The 21616-nt window shown below is 34.3% G+C and overlaps 1 protein-coding gene across 1 annotated transcript in view; it reads right to left on the reverse strand.

The window, feature by feature from the left end:
- Positions 1–21616, reverse strand: part of RALGAPA1 (Ral GTPase activating protein catalytic alpha subunit 1) — a gene marked incomplete at its 3' end in the record, with an annotated part of 67310 nt that overhangs the window by 27006 nt on the left and 18688 nt on the right. Inside the window, exons 11-16 of the mRNA XM_015813009.1 lie at positions 19916–20101; positions 18520–18657; positions 16976–17124; positions 16612–16741; positions 14734–14971; positions 12426–12587 (exon numbers count right to left, since the gene is read on the reverse strand). Coding sequence (XP_015668495.1) covers positions 12426–12587; positions 14734–14971; positions 16612–16741; positions 16976–17124; positions 18520–18657; positions 19916–20101 — 1003 coding nt within the window. The remainder of the gene's footprint in view (positions 1–12425; positions 12588–14733; positions 14972–16611; positions 16742–16975; positions 17125–18519; positions 18658–19915; positions 20102–21616) is intronic.

Genomic DNA, 21616 nt, shown 5'->3' on the forward strand with positions numbered 1-21616 from the left:
GCACTTATAATGTTCTGTGTATAGTTAGCATCATCATACTTGAAGATTATTACAGAGCTAGAAAGACTGCAAAAAAGGACAACATAAATGATGAGGTGATCAGAGCAATTAGTTTATGAGGGAGGGGTTTTAGCTTGGAGCAAGTAAGAGATGGCATGACAGGTATATGTAAGATTTGGCATTGTATGAAAAATATACAGTACTTTTCACCATATGAGAATTATTAGAGATAAAAACTAAACATGGACAGATTCAAGACTCATAACAAGAAGTACTTCTTTATATAATATAATTTAGAAAGGGAATTAAACACATTCATGACAGATCAGGCTACCAAAGATGATTACTCTTGATAGCTTTTTATCGCATCTGAAACCAGCAACATTGTATCTTGAATAAGTGTTAGAGAACAGCAGTGAATAATGATTAACACCCTCCTGATCATTTTTATGAGTTCCCTGTATATACTAGTGTGTGAATATTGGGCTAACTGGCTGGATTTAGAAGGCTCCTCTCTTTTTTGGTGCTTTCAAGTCATTGTTGACCCCCCGGTGACTGCCTGAACTAACCTCACAGTTTTCTTGGCAAGATTTCCAATATGGTTTGTTACTGCCTTCTTCTTTCTAGAGATGAGAGTGAGTGATTGGATTACTCAGCTGGCTCTGTGACTAAAGTGGGACTAGAACACACTGTTTCCCAGTTTCTAGCCTGATGCCTTAACCACTATATCAAAGTGGGTCTTGGACTCCTTTTATGTTGTCATAAATCTCACAATACATAAAAACTATGATCAGCTAAATCAGTGGTTCTCAACCTTTTTAGTGGCGCGACCCCAACCGGTCGTAAGTCGAGGACTAAACTGGTCGTAAGTCGAGGACTAAACCAGTCGTAAGTCGAGGACTACCCAACCGGTCGTAAGTCGAGGACTTTCCCTGCCCGGGAGCACCGCACATGCGTGGTTCTGCCCCCTGCGCCGGCCGAGGCGTAGCTGGCAAGCGGCAGAGACGGAGCAGGCCGACCACCAGCTGGCCCAGCCCAAGGGAGGTAAGGCACCCGCCGGAAAAGGGAAAAAAATGGCGGACAAAAAAATGGCGGACAGCCTTGCTTGGCGACCCCCGTGAAATGGTCGATCGACCCCAAATGGGGTCCCGACCCACAGGTTGAGAACCACTGAGCTAAATCATCATCAGACCTATCAGATAATGAATGCCCTAATCTCCTGTTTCTATAGAGGGAAAGGTATGGACAAACAAGTACAGTAAGCCATTTATCGTCACTCTATTATCAGAGATTCCTAAAGTATATGTCATCAATGAGGGTAACACATTTTTATTATTATTATTACTGATCTGGACTGTTGTGTTACTTAGCATTCTGTTTAACATCCCTATATAAGATAATATGAATTAAGTATTGCCTCAATAACAAAATTCTGGGTCATTGAGGAGAAAATAATGTGTCTTTCTCTGTTCTGTCTAGCTTTCTCTCTTTTTACTCTTAACTGATTATAGATACATACAAATATTCCTAAAGTATAACACTTCTTTTAGACCAAATATATTTTCACTTCCATACAGACTACCCACTGAATATCCACTGAAAAGGTTACAGGAAGGATACAGGCATAGCATGTATTTATATGCAAACCCAGTCCATTGCCAAGTTCCGTGTTTATTCTCTGATCTCTCAGATAGGACTGGAAAAGACTCCTAATTTTGGTGAGTTAATACTAATTGTAATAGAAAGTATTTAGTTACGCAGCCTAATTTCCTGATCTGATTATAAAAGAGCTTACCATTTCTCTAATTTCATGGAAGCTATTGAAAAGAAGCTACCTGTTTTGGTTCAAGCTTCTAGTCACTTTAGAAGTAGGTGTGTGTTCACAGTAAATTATTTTATGCAATGAGATTTTGGATTAAACCTTCATGATTCTTCTCAATATTGCTTTAAAGTATTTCTAACTTTGTATGGAAAAACTATTGTTAACTGAATCGTTCCATTCTAAAATAATCTGCTTCATTCTTAGACATGGAATAAGATAATCTTGAACAGCTCTGGAATTGCATTCACCCAAAGGGATCAGCATAAGGTCTCTCTTAGTGTACACATAGCCTTCCAGATCCTTGCTTGGTATTGGAACACTACTTGCTGTATTACTTAGGTCAAAATATTAGCTTCACAAATTTTCCATACACAAGTATCTATAAGCAGAGCTTTTTTTGTCATAGAACGCCCAGAACGGAGTTCCGGCACCTTTTTTGGATGGAACCTTGTAGGGTAGGCAAGGCGGGTTGTATGACATGTGTGAGTTCCGGCACTTTTTTTCTTCACGAAAAAAGCACTCTGTGTGTGTGTGTATATATATATATATATATATACACACACACACACACACACACACACAGAGAGAGAGAGAGAGAGAGAGAGAGAGAGAGAGAGAGAGAGAGAGAGAGAGAGAGAGAGAGATATTCATGGACATAGAATATAATTATAAACTGTTCACTTTCATAAAAACTCTAGTGAACAATAAGGATCTTTGTGACCCAACATTTAATTACCAATACATATTATTCCAATAATACTGTTTTTCCAGTAATGTTTACTTCCATATTATCTTCCTCTCTATTAAGGTTGGCAAATGCTTTAGGTTCATCTCAAAAACATGCTCGGAGCAGACAAATATATTTGCCACTCATTACAGTATAGTAATTGCATCTTTTCCTAGGATCACATGGCAGGTATGTAGGGCAGCTATATGTCCTCAGAAAAGGCATGATTGCTTTAAGGCAGGGGTTAAGGTTGTGCTTGGAGCCCCTCCCGAAATTTTCTCAGTATACTCAGGAGACCTCCCTTTGACCTGGAAGTAGCCATGCTGAGCCTTTGAAAGATGCTTCAAGAAGAAAATAAAAAAGTCACTTCACTCCCAAGCAAAATATCTCATCTAAATGGCTTGCTGATCCCAACTAGTTCTGCTGATTGAAATTAAAGGATAGTTTATTAATAAATAAGCATTAAAAACACATTTGCTATAGTATCATTGAAGTTGTTTTTGACAGACCAAAAGAGCAAAAGATCAATTTTTTTTCCTGTCAAATAATTTAGAATATAGCATTTTCTCTTAACCAATTAGGATATATATATATATATCTTTCAAATTAACCTTGTTGCAGTTTTCTGCCAAGATTAGAAGAAAATTCTTTGCAATTACATCATTAAGAATTTAAATATGTGATCTCTTTGAATAACCATGATAAAAACTGACTTACTACATTTTAGAGAGCAAAATTCCATATTATTATTATTATTTTAACATGACTAAATACTTAAACCCAAATGGGCAATAGTTCATGTTAATTTTGGCTCTTGTTTATATTTTAAGTCCTGGATACCCTGATGCTTTTTGTAAAGACATATCTTTTTCAGGAATTTAATGTTTCTGAAAATAATGCTACAGTAATATCAAAGAATTCTGAAGTTCTATTCAAATTTCAGATCTATCCTCAAACTATAATAAATTTATTTTCCTAGTTCTTATATAGCCCAAAGAGGATGATCGCTGCATAAGAACTAGCAGTGGACCTGGGGAACAATTTATAGAAGTAATAAATAAAAAAATCAGAAAACAAATTAAAGTGGAAGCCCATGAATATTAATTGATGAAAACAAATGAAACATAATAGGAATGGAATATCTTGGAAGACAGCATACATATTATCTGAAACTCTATACAGTATTCCAGCTAAAACAGTTTTGTTTGTCCCCACTAATTCTACCCCTAGTACTTACAAATAACAAGTTACTAAACACGGAATATTGGTCTACCAAAACCAAACTTTTGGGCTACTGGACCCATTTTAAGATATTATTGTAAACACCCTCATAAAATGGCTATCAGTTGTAACTAAAACTGTAGGCAGGGCCAGTTACAAAATTGTTATTTAGTAGAAGGCAAACTAATAACATTTTTGCCTACTACACAAAAGCAGGTTCCCAAAATTATCTTTATCACTTTAACTATTTTTTTTCCTAGTCAGGTTAGCACAACTCTAAAAAAAAGACTATGCTGAAGGTACAGTTTTATTCCTAAGAATGCACTGCCATCTATGTGATTATCAAAGATATGCTGAACTAAAGTTTATTTGGAAGATGCTACTTTGCTTTGCAGCATGCCAATTTCTTGTCTATTTATGAATTTTAATTAGAAGAAACTAAAATCAGGTAAGGGAGGACTCTGGTGATGGTAACTGATTTCATTACCACAGTAATGTATCAGTTTAAAGCTCTATTTTTAAAAGCCAGCTATAAATAATTAGTTCTTATTTTCCTCTAAAGCCATTTGTACAATATTTAGTAAAACAATTCTCATGTTCGTTTAGTAATAATTGTGCATCTCCTGCCATATTTCCTTAATAAAAAGCAAAAATCATGTCAGAAAATAAATCAAAATAATAAACAGCAATTATAGTTTACCAAACAGTATGTTGAAAATTCCTCAACATTTCTTTGTTCAAAAAGAAAACTTACTTCAAAAATATTTCAGATCCTTGAATCAAAACAAATTTAAAAAGGTAGCTGCAGATGCAGAAAATTTGCAGTTTGAATAGCAATTGGCACAGCGCTAGCTTCTCACAGTACCAAAATGAGCCGAAAATATGGCATGTCACAAAACTCAAATAAATGTACCTCCCTTATTTTCTCCCCACCCCTAAATGTTTTACTTTGAAAAAGTACTGATTTTGCAGATTTTTGAAAGCAGAAGGATTAAAAAAGTGGAAAGGGAGTGCAGAAATTAGCAGAGGTGGCACTACCTGAAAGCTCATCAGAAAGGGGAGTGAGAACAATATCAGGCAAGAAGGGTTTGGAAGTATGGATCAGGACAGGAGCACTTTTAGCACTGCGTATATAGGCCGATGGCAGAGCACATTCACCAATGGATCGGCTTCTCATGGCTTTAAAAAAAGGAAAAGAAAGAAGTAGGGAAGGAAAAAAAAAGAAGAGTGACTATAATGAAAGATTGTGTCACAGAAAAAGCAGCAACAGAGAAAACAAAGATAAAAGGAAGAAAAATTAAATTAAAACATTTCAGCACGGCAGATACTGGCAGAGCTGTAAGGAAAAAATAATCAGTGGGCACATAAAACATTTTGTATTCATTTCTTTCAATGCAAGACAAACAGTAACACTTATATTTTCATAAGTACAAAAACCCTCAGTATTCAAAGTAAAACACTGACAGACCAATGTTATACATGTATTTAGAACTAAATCCCCAAATTGAATGAAATTTAGGCCCATGAAAATTTGTGTACGATTGAAGCTTAAAATGCTCCATGTTTCACTCCATCAGGGTTTGAAAAATATTGTCATAAACATCATGTAAGAGAAGAAAGCAGTGTCCTATATTTTCTGTTTTGATTTTTTAACAACTATTTCTCATAGTATATCTAAAGTGCTTTTACTTAATGCCAGAAGTTTGTGGGTAATGATTCTGACAGTCTCAGTAATACAAAAATACCTGCGACTATACCTAAAATTATTTTCTTTGGCAGTAAAAATAATTCTCTGAATCGCTTCATTAGTTCAAAGAATAAATCTTATAAATAGTTCAGTGAAATATTTACAGACATTTGCTATTATTATCAAATCAAACTAAAGTTCTGTTGAAGCACTGCAATTCAAAGCACGCCACAATAACAAATTAAAAGATGTGCCTTGTAAATGGAAAGACAACAAGAAGAAAACAAAACACAAAAAGGGCACTTAAACACAAAATGAAATCTCAACTAACTTAATTTTTTTGATCTAAATTACCATATTTCTTTGCCTCAACACAGCAACTTAAGTATTGCTTTTAAAGTTCATTTTTTAATGAAATGGAAAGAAAAAATATTAACATAATAACAATATTTTATTTAAGTTAAATCTAATTTAGCTTTGGATGTTTAAAAGAGTATATTGGAAAAGACTGCGTTATTAATCATGGTATTTTAAATGCTAATTAATATTGTTCCTCACAGCTTAGTTTCCTCATTTCCTATTCCTTTTCAAAACTCTGCAATATTAATTCAATGAGAATCTAAAGAAAAATGGGTATCAGATTGAATGTTTGCTTCATTTAAAAAAAACTGAAATGGATAAACTGAACTTTAAATAAACTGACCAAAGGTAAAGTAAAAATAGTAAAAGTGTGGTTTTGGTAAAATATTATATGTTTTCCATAATATTTTAGATTAAAATGCTGTTTCATCTTTAATGCAGGCTCACTCTGGGTTAAATATGTAGGCATAATGCCATGTTCAATCACAATTCTTTAGCATGTTTTGCACACCAATTTTACTTTCTATAATTGCATGGAAAATATGATGTATTGTGACATTTAAAATAGATTTAAACACTATTTTAAGATTTAAAATTGAGTTTAAAATAGAGAGGGGGGAGGAAGGAATCTATGTTTTACAACCATTACTTTAACAAATAGGCATTTTTTGTTGTTTCTTGAACGTATAGTTATTTTTTTCTGTCAATTTCAGTTCTTTAGAAAAGGAAATGAATTTTCTGTTTTTCAAGATCAAGGTTGAGATTTAAGGGTAGTTGGTTTTATTTAGGCTGCTCCTGATCTACAAAAATACTAATGGGCTTGTAACAGAAAACTCAAGTATTTAGTTCTTGTTAAAGGATTCCTTTCAAACAGCAACATTCAAATTTTGTTTTCAAGGGGAGATATGCAATGTCAGAAATTCAGAAAGTGAATAAATGAAAAATGACCTGACTAAGTGAAAAGGGCAATATCAATGTTCTAGAAATACCTAATTAACTTCAAGGCAAGTTCCAGTGGCAGACTAGAGTCAATAAGCATCGGTAGGAATAACCTCTCTAGTGAAATGGGACACTCCATTTCATAAAAATGTCAGTCATATGAACAATATTAATATCTCATCTAAAGAGTTGTGTGTAAATAGACTATTTGATTAAAAATAGATTTAAACAGCAAAAGCTGCTTCTAACAATAAATGTCTAATTTTTAAATAGAGAAAGAAACAAAGGATTGCAAAAATAAAACTATACACAAAAGTATGGTTCAAAAGATAAGATTCCTCAGCAGATTAGAATATATGAAATAAAATGACAAAGTCTTATACTTGAAATCTGATCTGTTCCATTTTTTAGCAAGATTTACCTTTTCTAAGCTGAATATAATAGAGCCATTTGAAACCCTGTTCTCCGAATCCTCAATAACTTATACAATACTACTTAAAAATCCACAGACATGTCTTAAAAATGTCTTATATGCTGTTTACAAGTATCTGGGTTCATCTGTCACTGTGCATAAGATTCAACTTTTTTAGCAGCTTTGTTGTTTAGTCATTAAGTCATGTTTGACACTTCTCAACCCTATGGACCATAGCATGCCAGGCCCTCCTGTCCTTCACTATCTCCCGGAGTTTGCCCAATTTCATGTTCATCTTTAATAGCATATCTTGGTAAATACTTAAAGAATGATACTTCATAGAAAAGACAAAAATCAAATGCTGACTCCTTATATTCCCAAACTGGGCAAAAAATGCATGCAAATTTTCAAAAGTTTTCCCCAAACTCTTGGGAATGAAGAAGACTCAAGATTAAATTTGTAATCTATTTATAACCTATTTGATACTTTTTTCTTTAAAAAATGAATTTTGACTACTACTCCAGATACTTAAAATTCTGCAAAATGAAAACAAAGTTGGTACCATTCTATTGTTGAATAGAAATCTAAAGCAAAAAATTAGGAGGAGTCTGATAAGTCTCTTTTCTGACTAATAAAAATATAAATTTCCCATGAACTAACATTATATTTGTTTATTGTGTAATACATTCTCAGTTTTAGTTTCGATCATTCTTAAAGCTAAAGCTTCCCATATTCCAATTGGGGGTGGTAATCAGATTTATAATTTATAATTCTAGTCCCTTTCCTACCAGAAGGAAAAAAAGTTGAATTAACCAAATTTATGTCTCTGATTACTGGCCGAGAGGGGGCAATTAAGGAGGAGATACTATTTATGAAGATTTGGTACAAGTACATATTTGTGGAGTGAATTCTAATTATTTGTCCTTTATCCATTTTATTGTGATTCTATGTTTTGCCCCAATTTGTCTGTTAACTGTTTTTCATTTTCATATAGTTCTAGATATTCCATCCATATGTTCAGTGGAGCCAAAGTAAGCAAAGCAACAAAAATCAATTTTGATAACACCACAAGACACTATAAACATGTGATGTCTGCTCCCAGGCTGAAAAATACAAACAGGAGTATATGAGGAACAATTCACAGATCAGTTATTACTTAAAGAGTAACTGAATATGTCATAAAGCAATAAATATTTTTATATAAACACCTTTTTAAATGATAAGCTCTCCTTACTAGGATTTAAACTTATAATGAAGATGCTGCCTAGTAAGTTTTAAATAATGCTGTCCTGAAATCTTAAAAATGCCACTTGATTTAGGAATAACTGGCAAATTTAACAATAGGATACATAAGAATTAAGCAAAATCGGGATCATTTTATATCACTGAAATATGTTGCTCTTGTGCTGACCAGAACTTTTCAAGAAATGAACTGCAAAATACTTCCCCAAAGCACATTAAAATGATAAACTTGGAACAAGTCTTTATTTGTTTGTTTGTTTTTTCCGGTGGAAAATGCAAATGGAATGCTTTGTTTTTATTTTTTCTGATAAGGGACTATTTTAAGATAATAGGATATCAAGTATTTTAAGATATTTCCAATTTTTCATTAATTGTTCAAGCTGAACATCACAAAAAAATGAACTGCCCAATTCTGAATCATACATTAAGTTGAGAATGTATTGGGGAAAACAGGAAATGTGATTATGAAATATATTATTATTCTAAATTATAAACATGGGAAGAAAGATTCATATATTGCTATCAATCTTTATTTTATGAAGGAATTCTCAGATCTATATAATAATTTTTTTTTAGGGAAGTGTAGTTCCATTATCAAATCACTATCATTCTTGTACACAGAAACAAACTACACAGTATAAGAAAATGCAAGGAACATAATGGATTTTTTCCCTTTGGTTATATTGATATTTTCACAAGAAAAGAAAGGATTGTCCTTGCTTCCTCTTATTGACTTTAGAGCTAGATATTGATGAACTCACTTCCACTAGGTTTCAAAGTAACGCAAGTGGGATAAACTATGCTTGTCCGCTCACATTCAAAAGTCAGAAAGTGGTATACAAACTGATAAGTGTAAGCAACACGATTACTGCTGACCGAAAGCTAATTTAGAAATTTTAAAAATGAACGCATTTTTTCTTCTACGCTATGGTTGACTTCCAGATAAATACAAGCAAGTTTCTATATTGATTTTGGGACTTTTCTCAGCTTTATTTTGAATCTTCTTGAAAAATTATCTCTGAAAAAAGCTATGTTTCATTGGAGCATGCACATAAAGCAAAAGTCTAAAAACATTGTGAGGACTGCAATGCATTTTATTGTGCAAGCTAAAGGACCTTAACCTCCACAACAGACATTATCTGGTCCATATTCCCACCTGTCTCCAGTTCTTTCACTCATATATATACTTCACAAAATCTGCATATTATTTTATCTGATTTTATATCAAACTTAACTCTTGTTATGACCTCTATATTTATCCTATGCTTTCTCATTATAGCCTAACAACTGATGTTGCAAATGAAGAACACATGACCATTATGTGTGAGAAAGAAGATAGAACACTGCCTGATGAGGTTCCAAGGTATCAAAATACCAAAAATTTCTTTCAATCCTCAAAGAATGAAAATCACACAATATTAGTTTGCATAAGAATCAGAATTTCTGACATATAATATCAAATAACTGCAATATATTTAAAGAACAGACACAAACTACTTTCCAACTTGGCCTTGGGCCTGTAGCAAAACAGATTATAGTTGGAATGACTAAATAGGGATATGCAAAGCATATAAACAAGGCACTTTGTAACATGTAGGAACACAAAGAAAGCAATTCTCTGAACTGTTAAAGCAGGCAACTATTCCCAGATGTTTCTGCATGTGTGTGTTTGCATATGCACTTCATTTCAAGTGGTCCCGGAATAAATTTCTAACAGTGTTCAACGCACATGAATGTTGCGAAAGATTCAGGTGCTTTAATGATATAGAAAAAAAAACTTCTCTCATCTATGTAGCATGAGTCACCTCTTCTGAATGTTTTTCAGAGTCCTAGAAATATTTCCCCAGTGATATGAATAACTAATTTGAAGAGTAATGCAATAATATTACATGTTGCTGTAGAATTATACGTAGTTGGCATATATGTCTATACATAAAAGTGCAGCTCAAATATTTGAAATTTTAAACTTAGGTATGTAAAATTAAGGAAATATTTGAGGATATCTTTCTTCTTTATGGTTATACAAAGGAACATCTGGATGCAGCTACTTATAAATTGCATAAAGTATACCACTACACTACCCTGTATAAAAAGTGATTATGGGGTCTTTTCTGAAATTAAAATAAGCTATTAAATATATAGAATGAGATCTATTTGGGATTTGAAACTAATTTTGTTTGGTAAAGATGGAAGGTGACTGATAGGAGAAAGCCAGAAAACTAGTTCTGTTCATTCAACTGTTCTGAATTGGTGCCTTCTGGATGTTCTGGATTAGAATTCACTTTCATACCTTGGAATGATGGAAGTTTTACTCCACAAGCATTTGAGGGCATTAGGTTAAGAAAGGCTAAGCTTACAATGACTAACTGCAGCTCTGAAGCCTTTTCCAGTCTTATGCTGAGATGCCAGATATTGAACTTAAGACCACCCTCATGCAAAGCATATATTTTAGATTTGGTAGGGAGACAAGAGCTGGACAGACCTTAAAGATGGGATGTACAAGATATATGCAAGGGTTATGAAGCAGCCAGGTGGCTCAGATTATTGGCCTACCCTATTATATATGAACTTTCATTAAAGTTTCTCTCTAGTCTTTACTCACGTGGATATCATAATTCCTAGTTGACAAACTGCTGTCTGCTGTGCATTTCAAATACTTTAATTTAAGACTGAGGCTTGAAGACAATACTATAATAATCTTGCAAGTTATGATGGTAATTTCTTTCAATCTTTCCTTAGCATTCTAAATACATTACATGCATTATGTATTTAGCTTTCTAAATAGTTTGGTGTATTCACTAGACTTTTCTGACTAAAAAGACAGAGCATCCTTGCTAACCATCCACTATTTCCTCATAGTTTTTATGGCTTATAGCTCTTAAATACTAGGGAGAAGGAAGACAAATGGAAATTTAATATTTAAATCTCTATGTGTGTCTTCCTATTAAGCAATTCTGGCATTAGCCTTATTCATCTTAGTACAATACAGATGAAATACTTAGCATAAGATAAATAAGTTTGGTTACAAATCAAATGTTGAACATGAAGAGAATTCTTATGTCATGTATCTCATAACTGAGCTTCCCATCAATCTATTTTAATGATTTTTAAAACCTAACCTATGTATCTGTAGTTTTTAAACATTAGCCAGAAAATTTCTGATAAATTTCTGATATGCCATTTGATGTATTAACAATTTGCAAAAAGAATCAGGATTTAGTATTTTCTTATTATTCTATATATTTCTTTAAAAATATACATTGCCACAAGCTATTATGTTACTTAAAATGGTCACTAAGCATGTAAGAACAATGATGATCAAACCACTGAACTGTTGTATCTGGAAAATAGTCTTATATTAGAAATGCATTATTTAAGATTAAGTTCTCCTAATTTTTTTACACTTTTTAATAGGTAATACAGCACTGATCTCTTTTATCAAATTCAGAAAATGGAAGCATTCAAGTGGTTTTTTTTTAGCATTTATTCCAAAATTGTAGAAATTCATATCTTAAGTAACTTCTGCAATTAATTGCACTTTTTTGGCTATGGTAGTTTTAAACAGTGTTTTTTTTTACCCTTTTCATCTTTGATATTAATTATATTTTTATTTTCACAATGAGATTTTGTGACTGAGCCTAAGACTTTATAGGAAGGGAAAATAAAAACTAAAATGATATTACTAAAATTCAGGAAACTACAAGACATTCCTATAGTAGGCCATTTTTAAAATGTCAAATCTAGATTCCAGCTTTGTTAGTTGATGTGTATACACTGGTTTATAGTACCAAAATATAACAACTACATATTTAGATACAAGTATTAAATAATCTATATTTTACAATCAGAACTGTTTCATCCAATACAGGGCATAATTTGCCTAAAACATGCATATACTATGTAAATACAATACAGATAAAACATATGCAGGAAATCATTTATGTATAGTTAGATGTGTTTAACCATTTTTTTTTCTAATTTTGCACCACCAATATCTATGTTTTCTGTAACATACCAACTGTTTTCTGTCGCACTATGCTTCTGGCCTTTTCTGTTCCTGGAGATCCCGTAGTTGTTGCGCTGCGTTGTCTCATTGGGGCCTGCCCAGGTTGATCACGGCTCCAGCCTTTCGAAAATGATTTGTCCACAGAGGTTTTTTGAAACTCATGTCCAATACCTGATATGGGAGCATTCATATATATACTGAGAATTATGTAGGCATAATAATTTAGAGTAACATTATAAGAAATGAAGATAAATGCTATTGTAATAAAAGTTTAATAGATGATTTTGATTCAATCACACCTTCACTAAACCAGCGGTCTCCAAACTTTCCAGCTGGACTGGTGGAGGTGGCAGCAGTGGGGCAGAGGGGAGAGGGTTTGGTTTTGCATGCATGAATCCATGCATTGCTTTCACAAATACAGCTTTGTACGCGCACATGCTTGCGCACCCGAACGGGCATGGCCCGGCATTGGGCCACGGACCGGGGGTTGGGGACCCTTGCACTAAACTATATCCAAGATTTATCTCAATAACAAAAAAAGAAGTTAATTACAATTAATATGTGTAATTTCAGTCATATAAAGAAGCTTCCTCCCTATATGTAATCTACCATGTCTGTCTATTAATTCAAATTTGAATGTATTCCTATAGCAATCCTGTAAGATATGGGTTTTTTTCCTTGTAAAGACTCCCTTGAGCCAAATTTGATTTGGGGCGACTATGGGGACTTAGCCATTTAGGCTTTTTGGCAACAATACAGAAGTGGTTAACTTCTGCCTTGCTCCTACTTGGGAGACAAGGCAAAAGCAAAAGTTTTAAAAGTTTTTTCAAAAAACGTTTTTAAAAATTAACTTTTGATAAGATACTTTATAAAAATTACTATCCACATAATCTATTAGTGATAAAACTGAATCCTTTGACCTAGTTGAACACTCAATGCATATGATTCACCACAGTGAGTGTATGTTTGATAATCAAAACTCAATTAAAGATTCTGTTCATTTCTGGTTCATAGTATGCAATAGTAAACAACAGAAAAAAAATCCGAAGCATTTTAGTCTGCTCTGGAGCAGAACTGAGACACTTGTTGTATCATACAACTGATACAGAACTCAGAGCTCTTCTTAATCAACAGTGTATTTCCTGCTTTAAAAAAATTCCATGGTGAAGTGGAATCCTTTTTCTTATGTTTTTGACAACCATATTATTACTTTACATAGCAACTAAGAGTGCTGATAAATGAACAGATTCAATTTCTTCATAACACTGTACATTGTGGATGTGATTTTAATGAGGGTTAAATTTCTTAAAGCCAAACTAGAACCTGAAATACTTGCTGCTTGAACTCTGTATGCTGATCTCTTGATTAAACCTTCCAGAAGAATGGGAACATGCCCTGACTTATTTTATTTTTAAAAAGTAGATTACAGAATGACGAAACTGCGTATATTTTATCTAGACAGTTCCCACCCTGATGGCATTCCAGAAGATCTTACAGACCTGGCTGCTATCCCAGATCTTAAGGAAGGGCGGATTGTTAGATGTGTTTGTCATAGGTTTGGAAGTTAGTGGTCTAGATTTGCTATTTTGTTCACTTCCCTTATTGTATTTTTAATTGATCTTATTGTACAGGTAGTCCTCGTCTTACAACAGTTCATTTAGTGACCATTCAAAGTAACAACATCACTGAAAAATGTGGGTTATGACTATTTTTACCCTTACGACCATTGCAGCATCCCCATGGTCATGTGAACAAAATTCAGTTAGTTAGCAACTGACTCACATTTATGATGGTTGCAGTGTCCTGGGAACATGTGTTCACTTTTTGCGATCTTCTGACAAGCAAAGTCAATGGGGAAGCCAGATTCACTTAACAAGCATGTAGCTAACTGAGTAACTGCCGTGATTCCTTTAACAACTGTGTTACTAACTTAACAACAGCAGTGATTCATTTAAGAACGGTGGCAAGAAAGTTCATAACATGGGGCAAAACTCACTTAACAAATGTCTCGCTTAGCAACATAAATTTTGGGCTCAACTGTGGTCGTAAGTCGAGGACTACTTGTATTTGTTTTTATATTATGAACCGCCCAGAAATGGTTTGGAGTGGGGCAGAGCAGAAGTCAAATTACATAAATAAATAAAGGAACACACAATACAGTATTTATTATTATATTTATTTTATATTAGTAATAGATTACGTAAAAAGAGGTGTGTTTTTTTTAAAGGAATACCATATGCTGTAGCTCTGGACTCATTTGTTTTTGGATCACAATTTTTCAACTTTAATTAAATCACAACTGAATAATATCACTTACCTTTGCCCTTATGCTTTTTTTGTTTCTGCTCACTTAATTTATCGAGTGGTAGATCACTGAGGTCCAGGCTGTATAGGTTTCTAGCCAATACTTTTGTCAGAGTTTCCATAGTTAATGACCACTCTGTGGCCAACTCTTCCCAATATGTCAGTGATGACAATACTGCTAAAAGGTCATCCCAAAGTTCTCGGGAAATGTACACATTTAAATTTGCTTTGATCCAAGCTACAATAAGAGTCTACAAAAAATAAAATAATAGAGGAAAATTCATATTTTGTAGCAGAACAACTGAAATCTCAATCATTTTTAACTTATTAAAATTATGAAAGTGCATAATGCAGCTTCAGTGTGTTTAATCTTTTATCCAGTGCTTTTTTTGTAAAAAAAAAAAAAAAAAAAAAAGATGCCGGAACTCACACATTTTATACAACCCGCCTTGCCTACCCTACAAAGTCCCATCCAAAAAAGGTGCCGGAACTCCGTTCTGGGCATTCTATGAGAAAAAAAGCCCTGCTTTTATCTCTTTGCTTGTTTCTCTTTTCATCCTACATCATTATATGTCTCTATGAACCTATTTCTCTACTAACCCTTTCTTCTTTTGTCTAACCACTTTCCTTTTTACCCATTTCTTGCCAAAACCCGCAATGCCATTTCTCAACCTAGGTTCATTTTCCCTATGTCTTTCAACATTCGTCCTTCCTGTAGGTTAGGGGAAAATAAGCCCTCCTTGCATATAGCCTTTTGGAGGAGTTGAACCAGTCGCCACACATGATGTTATATCAGACAATTGAACCTGACACCAGCAAAAAAGCTAGAAAACAGATTAGCATTATGAATATGAAATTGGTCAGTTAAAAAAAATCCAATGAATTACAAAGATAAATTTTATATAAAATGTTATTTCAGCATTATTCTGCAATTAGGCTATATACTGTTATGCAGTAATGTAGCTTTTTCTTCTTTATAGACATCCAAATTTAATCTTTTGTTTTCACATTTTATCTATCTAATTTCGAAAGTTTATCTTTACTTAATAATTACACTGGCATATATGAGAAATGTCTGTCCGCTTAGTTTTTCTTCCATCCATCAGAAAAATCAGGCTAGCTGCTAGAGGCAATTTTGGTGTGTGTATTTCCCAAAAGTAGCTATATGTATACGTTCACAAGAAGGAATAATGCCCTGTGTTCTGTTGCTGAAACTAGCCACTAAATATCTTTTAGTAACAGTATATAAAGAACACACACACACACACACACACTGTGCCTATTCTTGCAATGTCTGTATGATATACAATATAGTTATATGTTATTAAATGTTAATGATGTCCTAAGTGGGGGGTCCCCAATCCCCGGTCCGAGGACCAGTACTGGGCCACGGCATGCCAGCAACCGGTCCGCACAAACAAGTGAAGCCCCATTTGCAGGATGCAGGCAGCACACAAAATCATGCACCCTCTGGTCCGTGGAAAAACCTCTCTCCACGGAACCAGTCCCTGGTGCCCAAAAGGTTGGGGACCTCTATCCTAAGTTATCCAGTGAAATTAGCAAATCCCACCAAACTTGGCTTTGTATGTGTGGGGAATTATTTGAGTCGTTGTTATACACGACTTAGTTTTAGCTCCATTACAAATAATTAACTATTTTTATGTAAACAAATCAGAATAAATATTTAAAGATGAATACATTTCATCAGGTGTTTCGGCTATTTATAAATAAAAATATTCATCACTGAGCATTCAGACAATAAGATAAACTGTTCTGAAAACTAACTTATAAGAATGTAAATAACTAATGATTTCATACAATAGACTAATGAATGAAAGCCATCTCATCTATAATATTTGGAATAATTAAAATATTAAATGTATTAATTTGCCTGAAAAAGAGGGCCAGCAAGTCTTCCTGCTAAAGTCAAATTCTTTCTTCCTTGATACTGTAGAAAAATTTGAGATGGTATTTTCAATACTGATTCTGTTACTCGGAGCAGCACAAGCAGCATCTGTTCCCTGCAAAACAACATTAGTATTATTTAAAGTCAATTAATTAACTATTACTGAAGATAGGGCACTCTCCAAAAAATAAAGATGAACAAAAATCAAAGATATACAGGCTATGAAATAAATTGTATGCAACTTTTCAATTCCAACAATTATGTATTAACAGTATTACATTAAGTGTGGGAAAGTGTTAATTAAGTGGGAGATAAGTACGTGCCATATTATTAAACAGAAATACTTTACCAAGTTTTCTTGTCCATTGTCACTTGTACCACCATGTAGCGGTAGATATTAAGAATGCGTTTACACATATCTGTATGCTCATCTAACAAACTTTTAATCTCATTTGCTGGCTCAAGAAGAAATATATTTGAGGAATTTGTTATAAACACCTGTAATTAAAACAAATAAAAACAATTATACTAGGAAATCAGCTATGTATTACCATACTGATTACAAAGAGGAAACAAATTCATCTGGATTAACTGAATAAAATATAATTGAGTATTCTTTAATGAATGATTTCCAAAACAAGTATCAAATAGAATTTTTCAAATTCAGAGCAGTTGTCTGAAACACAGAGAGTGAATATGTGCTGATATTTTGATAATCACACTGCTAGATTCTCCACAGAAGATCTCAAACTGAATGTGTTAAGAGATATCACATTCCTATAAGTCACCAGGGTTCAATCATATGGAATGTTCACAACTTGCTAGCCACTATGTAGATAACAGTTGATATTTTTTCTCCCTGTTTAAATTAAGTTGATGTTTATTTGTACTATTCCTTCATAAGTGTGGGGAAACAATTGTTAGATTGTACCACGATGCTGACACTCTACATATTTATTTAATGATTTGGCCCTCATTTTTTAATTCTGCATTTTGTGCAATACTGAGTTGTCCAATATAACTGTCGTAATACTGGAAATTTATTTATATACTGAATTCCCTTGGTTCTTAGTTTTGGGAGTTTATTCTTATTACAGGGCAGTAGTTGTCGTAGTGTGAGCCTGATCATCATAATAAGAAAGCTAACAGCTGTTTTTAAAGCAATTTGCAGGTATAGGCTGCCCCTGCTTGAAAAAGCTAGCCTGGCATTAAAAAAGTGCAAGAACACAATTTCTTAGGTAGGTATTTCTCATTTGAAAGTAAAAGTACAACTGGAATTCTTGTGCTGCCATGATATTTCTTGATAAATATTATTAAATTGATGAGACAAATTCCTTAGATGGATAATTTCTATTGCTAATTGATGAAGAAGTCTGACATTTTTATCTTATTCATTGTTCCAAATATTACTTCTATATTTTAGGGGGTTCTGATACTTTTGTCACCCTTCCAATTACACTTCATATGTAAGGAACATCTGTATTTATTCATAATCCTTCTTTTGGCTATTCTTATTTTTTCTTGCTTTGTTTTTTCTATTAGTTATAATTATAAAGGCATAAATACAAATATAAATATTTAACAAGTGTTAAATATTTTGGTTTGCAAACTGAATTATGTATTTTGTCAGCACTATTTATTAGAGATCTCATATGATATTTTTAGCAAGGGAAGTGACCTGATGTGGTACTGATGGAACAGTTTGTATATGTCCCCTTCTTAAACTTTGTACTGTAGTTTAGATGTCCATCATAATCTCATCTCATCAGAGCATGCAAGAACAACAAAACAAAATAAAAAAACATTTATATGCAGGAAAGATGTTTGCAAAAGGCACAGGAAAAGAACACTGGAAAATGTTATGTAGGCAATCAAAAAGAAATACATGCTTACTTGTAGTACTGCTTGTATTCCAGCTCGTATACCTTGTTCCAGGTTGTCTAACTCAGATGTTTTATAGGGAACTTCCTGATAACAACCATTTCTTGTCCAGTTTGAATTTCGAATAGGACAGGAACTACCTGTATTTTCCTAAAACAGACGTGATTATTTCTTTCCAAATATCCACAGAGATACACAGGCATACACACAGTTTAAATTTTCTTGCTGTTTTGAATTCTCTCTGATTAGCAGTGACCAGGGAAACCCAGGGAATTATTTCTAGTCTCTTAACACTATCAGCATTCAGTAAAAGTATCAACATAGCAACTGTCAGCTTCTAATGAAATCTTCAGATAGATAGCTGGGTTACATCTGTTGCAACCAACAATATTTTTCTTAAAGAACAGTAATTATAATCTAATTATCATTGAACTTTTTGTATTACATTTCTCTTGGACCTCACTGTTTATACTCTATCCCACGGGTCCCCAAACCCTGATCCATGGATTAGTACCGGTCAGCGGCATGCTAGAAACCGGTCCGCGCAAACAAGTGAAGCCCAATCCATGGGATGCAGGCAGCACACGAAACCACACCCCCTCCGATCCATGGAAAAACCTCTCTCCACAGAACCGGTCCCTCGTGCCCAAAAGGTTGGAGGCCGTGGCTCTAGTCTATCCCATATAGCATGTGCAAATATATTTGTAATTAAGAGCAAGACCTCATACTGTTAATGAAATTAATTGCAATTTTCAAATAATATGCCAGATAGTCTTTAATTTATCGCAATAAACTCTGTTGTTTCTTCTAAAAGAAAATTACTCCACTGCTACTACCATCATCAAACTTCAATAATGTACTGCTATTATAAACTATGATTATATTCACACTATACATTCCTCAACCATATAAAGATATTTTTTTTTTAAAAAAAAGATATTTATCTGATCACACAGAAAATGATGAAAATCTCATGGCCAATCATATGTGAACAGAATTAAATATCCCTGGAGTCTAATTTGCACCTTCCCCGCTTCTTGAAGAACTGGTGTTTTATTTAAAAACAGCTATTATCGATTCTGGAACCTACAAAATATGGAGAAAAGATAATCCATGGAACATAATATTTTAGTCTAAGAATGGCCTAAAATTTCCAAAAATTTCAAAGATACATAGTAGTTCTTTCTCACTTAATCTTCAAATGAGCTTGTTAAATATAAAAACTGCATTATACATATTAATCTTATATTTCCTTTTTTTTCTGTCTAGGAACAAGTTATACCAGATAATTTTAAACTTGGATCTTGCAATCTTCTTTTATACATTTACTTATATATACAATGAATGAAGATGCTGTTACATACAGATGGAAAAAGAGAAATCAAAGAATGATTTCTGATGTTTTTACCTCCTCTCTTTCTTTCTCTAATGCATTATGTTCTGCAATATTTTCATCACTGTTTATGTTCAAAGATGAAACAATTTCTTCTGGTTCTTTCATGAATAACGGCTTTTCTTCCTGTTGTATCCATTCTTGATATACTTTAACCACTTTCCTCATGGCTGCTGCTTCACATATTGGCAATAAAAATGCCTAATTAAGGAGAAAAGGACACATAAGGTATATTATGGAACAAGCTCCCTATTATAGTTAAATGACTCTTAGGTTTAAATTTATGGTGTTTTCTTTAAATCCACTGAATTCTTTCAGTAACAGGAGCATACTGAAGATATCATTTTCATTAGAAACGCAAAATCACTCAGTTTGTTTTTGAAAGGAAACAGAAGAGCAAAGAAACACAAAAATCAGAAACTGCCACCCAGTTTATTTATGTCTATTATTTATAAAGGCCGTTATAGGTCTTTAAAAAGCAGAGCTGAAGACTCAGGCATCTGAAGGAGGAAAAAGGAAACCAGCATTGTAATATTGGTTAAAACACCGTTGTTAGATCCCACCTGACTGGACAATTCCCATCCAATTTCCCATATCCCCTTTTTAGGGAAGGTGGTAGAAAAGGTGGTTGCTGGCAGCTTCAGAGGACCTGGGTGAAAGAGATTATCTGGACTCCTTCCAGTCAGGCTTCAGGCCCGGTTATGGGATAGAACAGTGTTTCTCAACCTTGACAATTTTAAGGCATGTGGACTTCAACTCCCAGAATTCCACAGCCAGCAATGCTGGCTGTGGAATTCTGGGAGTTGAAGTCCACATGCCTTAAAATTGTCAAGGTTGAGAAACACTGGGATAGAAACACTATTGGTAGTACTTATGGATGATCTCTGGCAAGAGCGGAGTACAAGTAGTGCAACCATCCTTGCTCTCTCAGCAGACCAGAGTATCTATCCTTTTGGGCTGGCTATAGGCTACAGGGGCTGGACAGCACAGTCTTGCTTTGGTTTGGCTCCTTTCTCCAAGGCTTCTAATCAGTGTTAATAGGGAGTGAGAGATCCAGCCCTCGGTGTGCTGCAGGGCTTGGTACTCTCTCCACTGCTTTTTAATTACTATAAGAAGCTGTTGGGTGAGATCATCTGTCACAATGGGTTGAAGTATCAGTTTACTGATGATACTCAACTCTATATCTCTACCCTTGATGACCAAGGTGATGCTGTTGTTGCCCTCTCACAGTATCTGGATGCTGGGGGATCTGATTGGAGGACAACATGCTTTGACTGAACCCTGGCAAGGCTTTGGGTGCATGGAGATTCAAGATCTGGGACTTTGACATTATCAGTTCTACATGGGGTGGCACTACCCCGGACAGACCCAGTGTACAACTTGGGGATTCTCCTGGACTTGTGACTCCTGCTCAAAGAGTCTTTGCACAACTTTCCGTTGTGAGTCAGCGGCACCCTTTCCTGGATCCGGCTTTCCTGTGCTCAGTCATTCAAGCCCTGTCATCTCACTGTGCTACTGTGGGCTTGTTGATTATATACCTGGCTCCCTGCTATGTATCAACAGCCCTGCCTGAGCTGGCTGACGTGATAGCCGGGGTGGCGGTTGGAACCCCCAGACTTATGGTCTTGGGGGATTTCAACCTTCCATCAGCGGGCGAGACGTCGGCGGTAGCTCAGGAGTTCTTGGCTTCCATGACGGCCTTGGACTTGACCCAGT

Source organism: Protobothrops mucrosquamatus, unplaced genomic scaffold (assembly GCF_001527695.2).
Source record: "Protobothrops mucrosquamatus isolate PMUCROS unplaced genomic scaffold, P.Mucros_1.0 scaffold127, whole genome shotgun sequence".
Lineage (NCBI taxonomy): Eukaryota > Metazoa > Chordata > Lepidosauria > Squamata > Viperidae > Protobothrops > Protobothrops mucrosquamatus.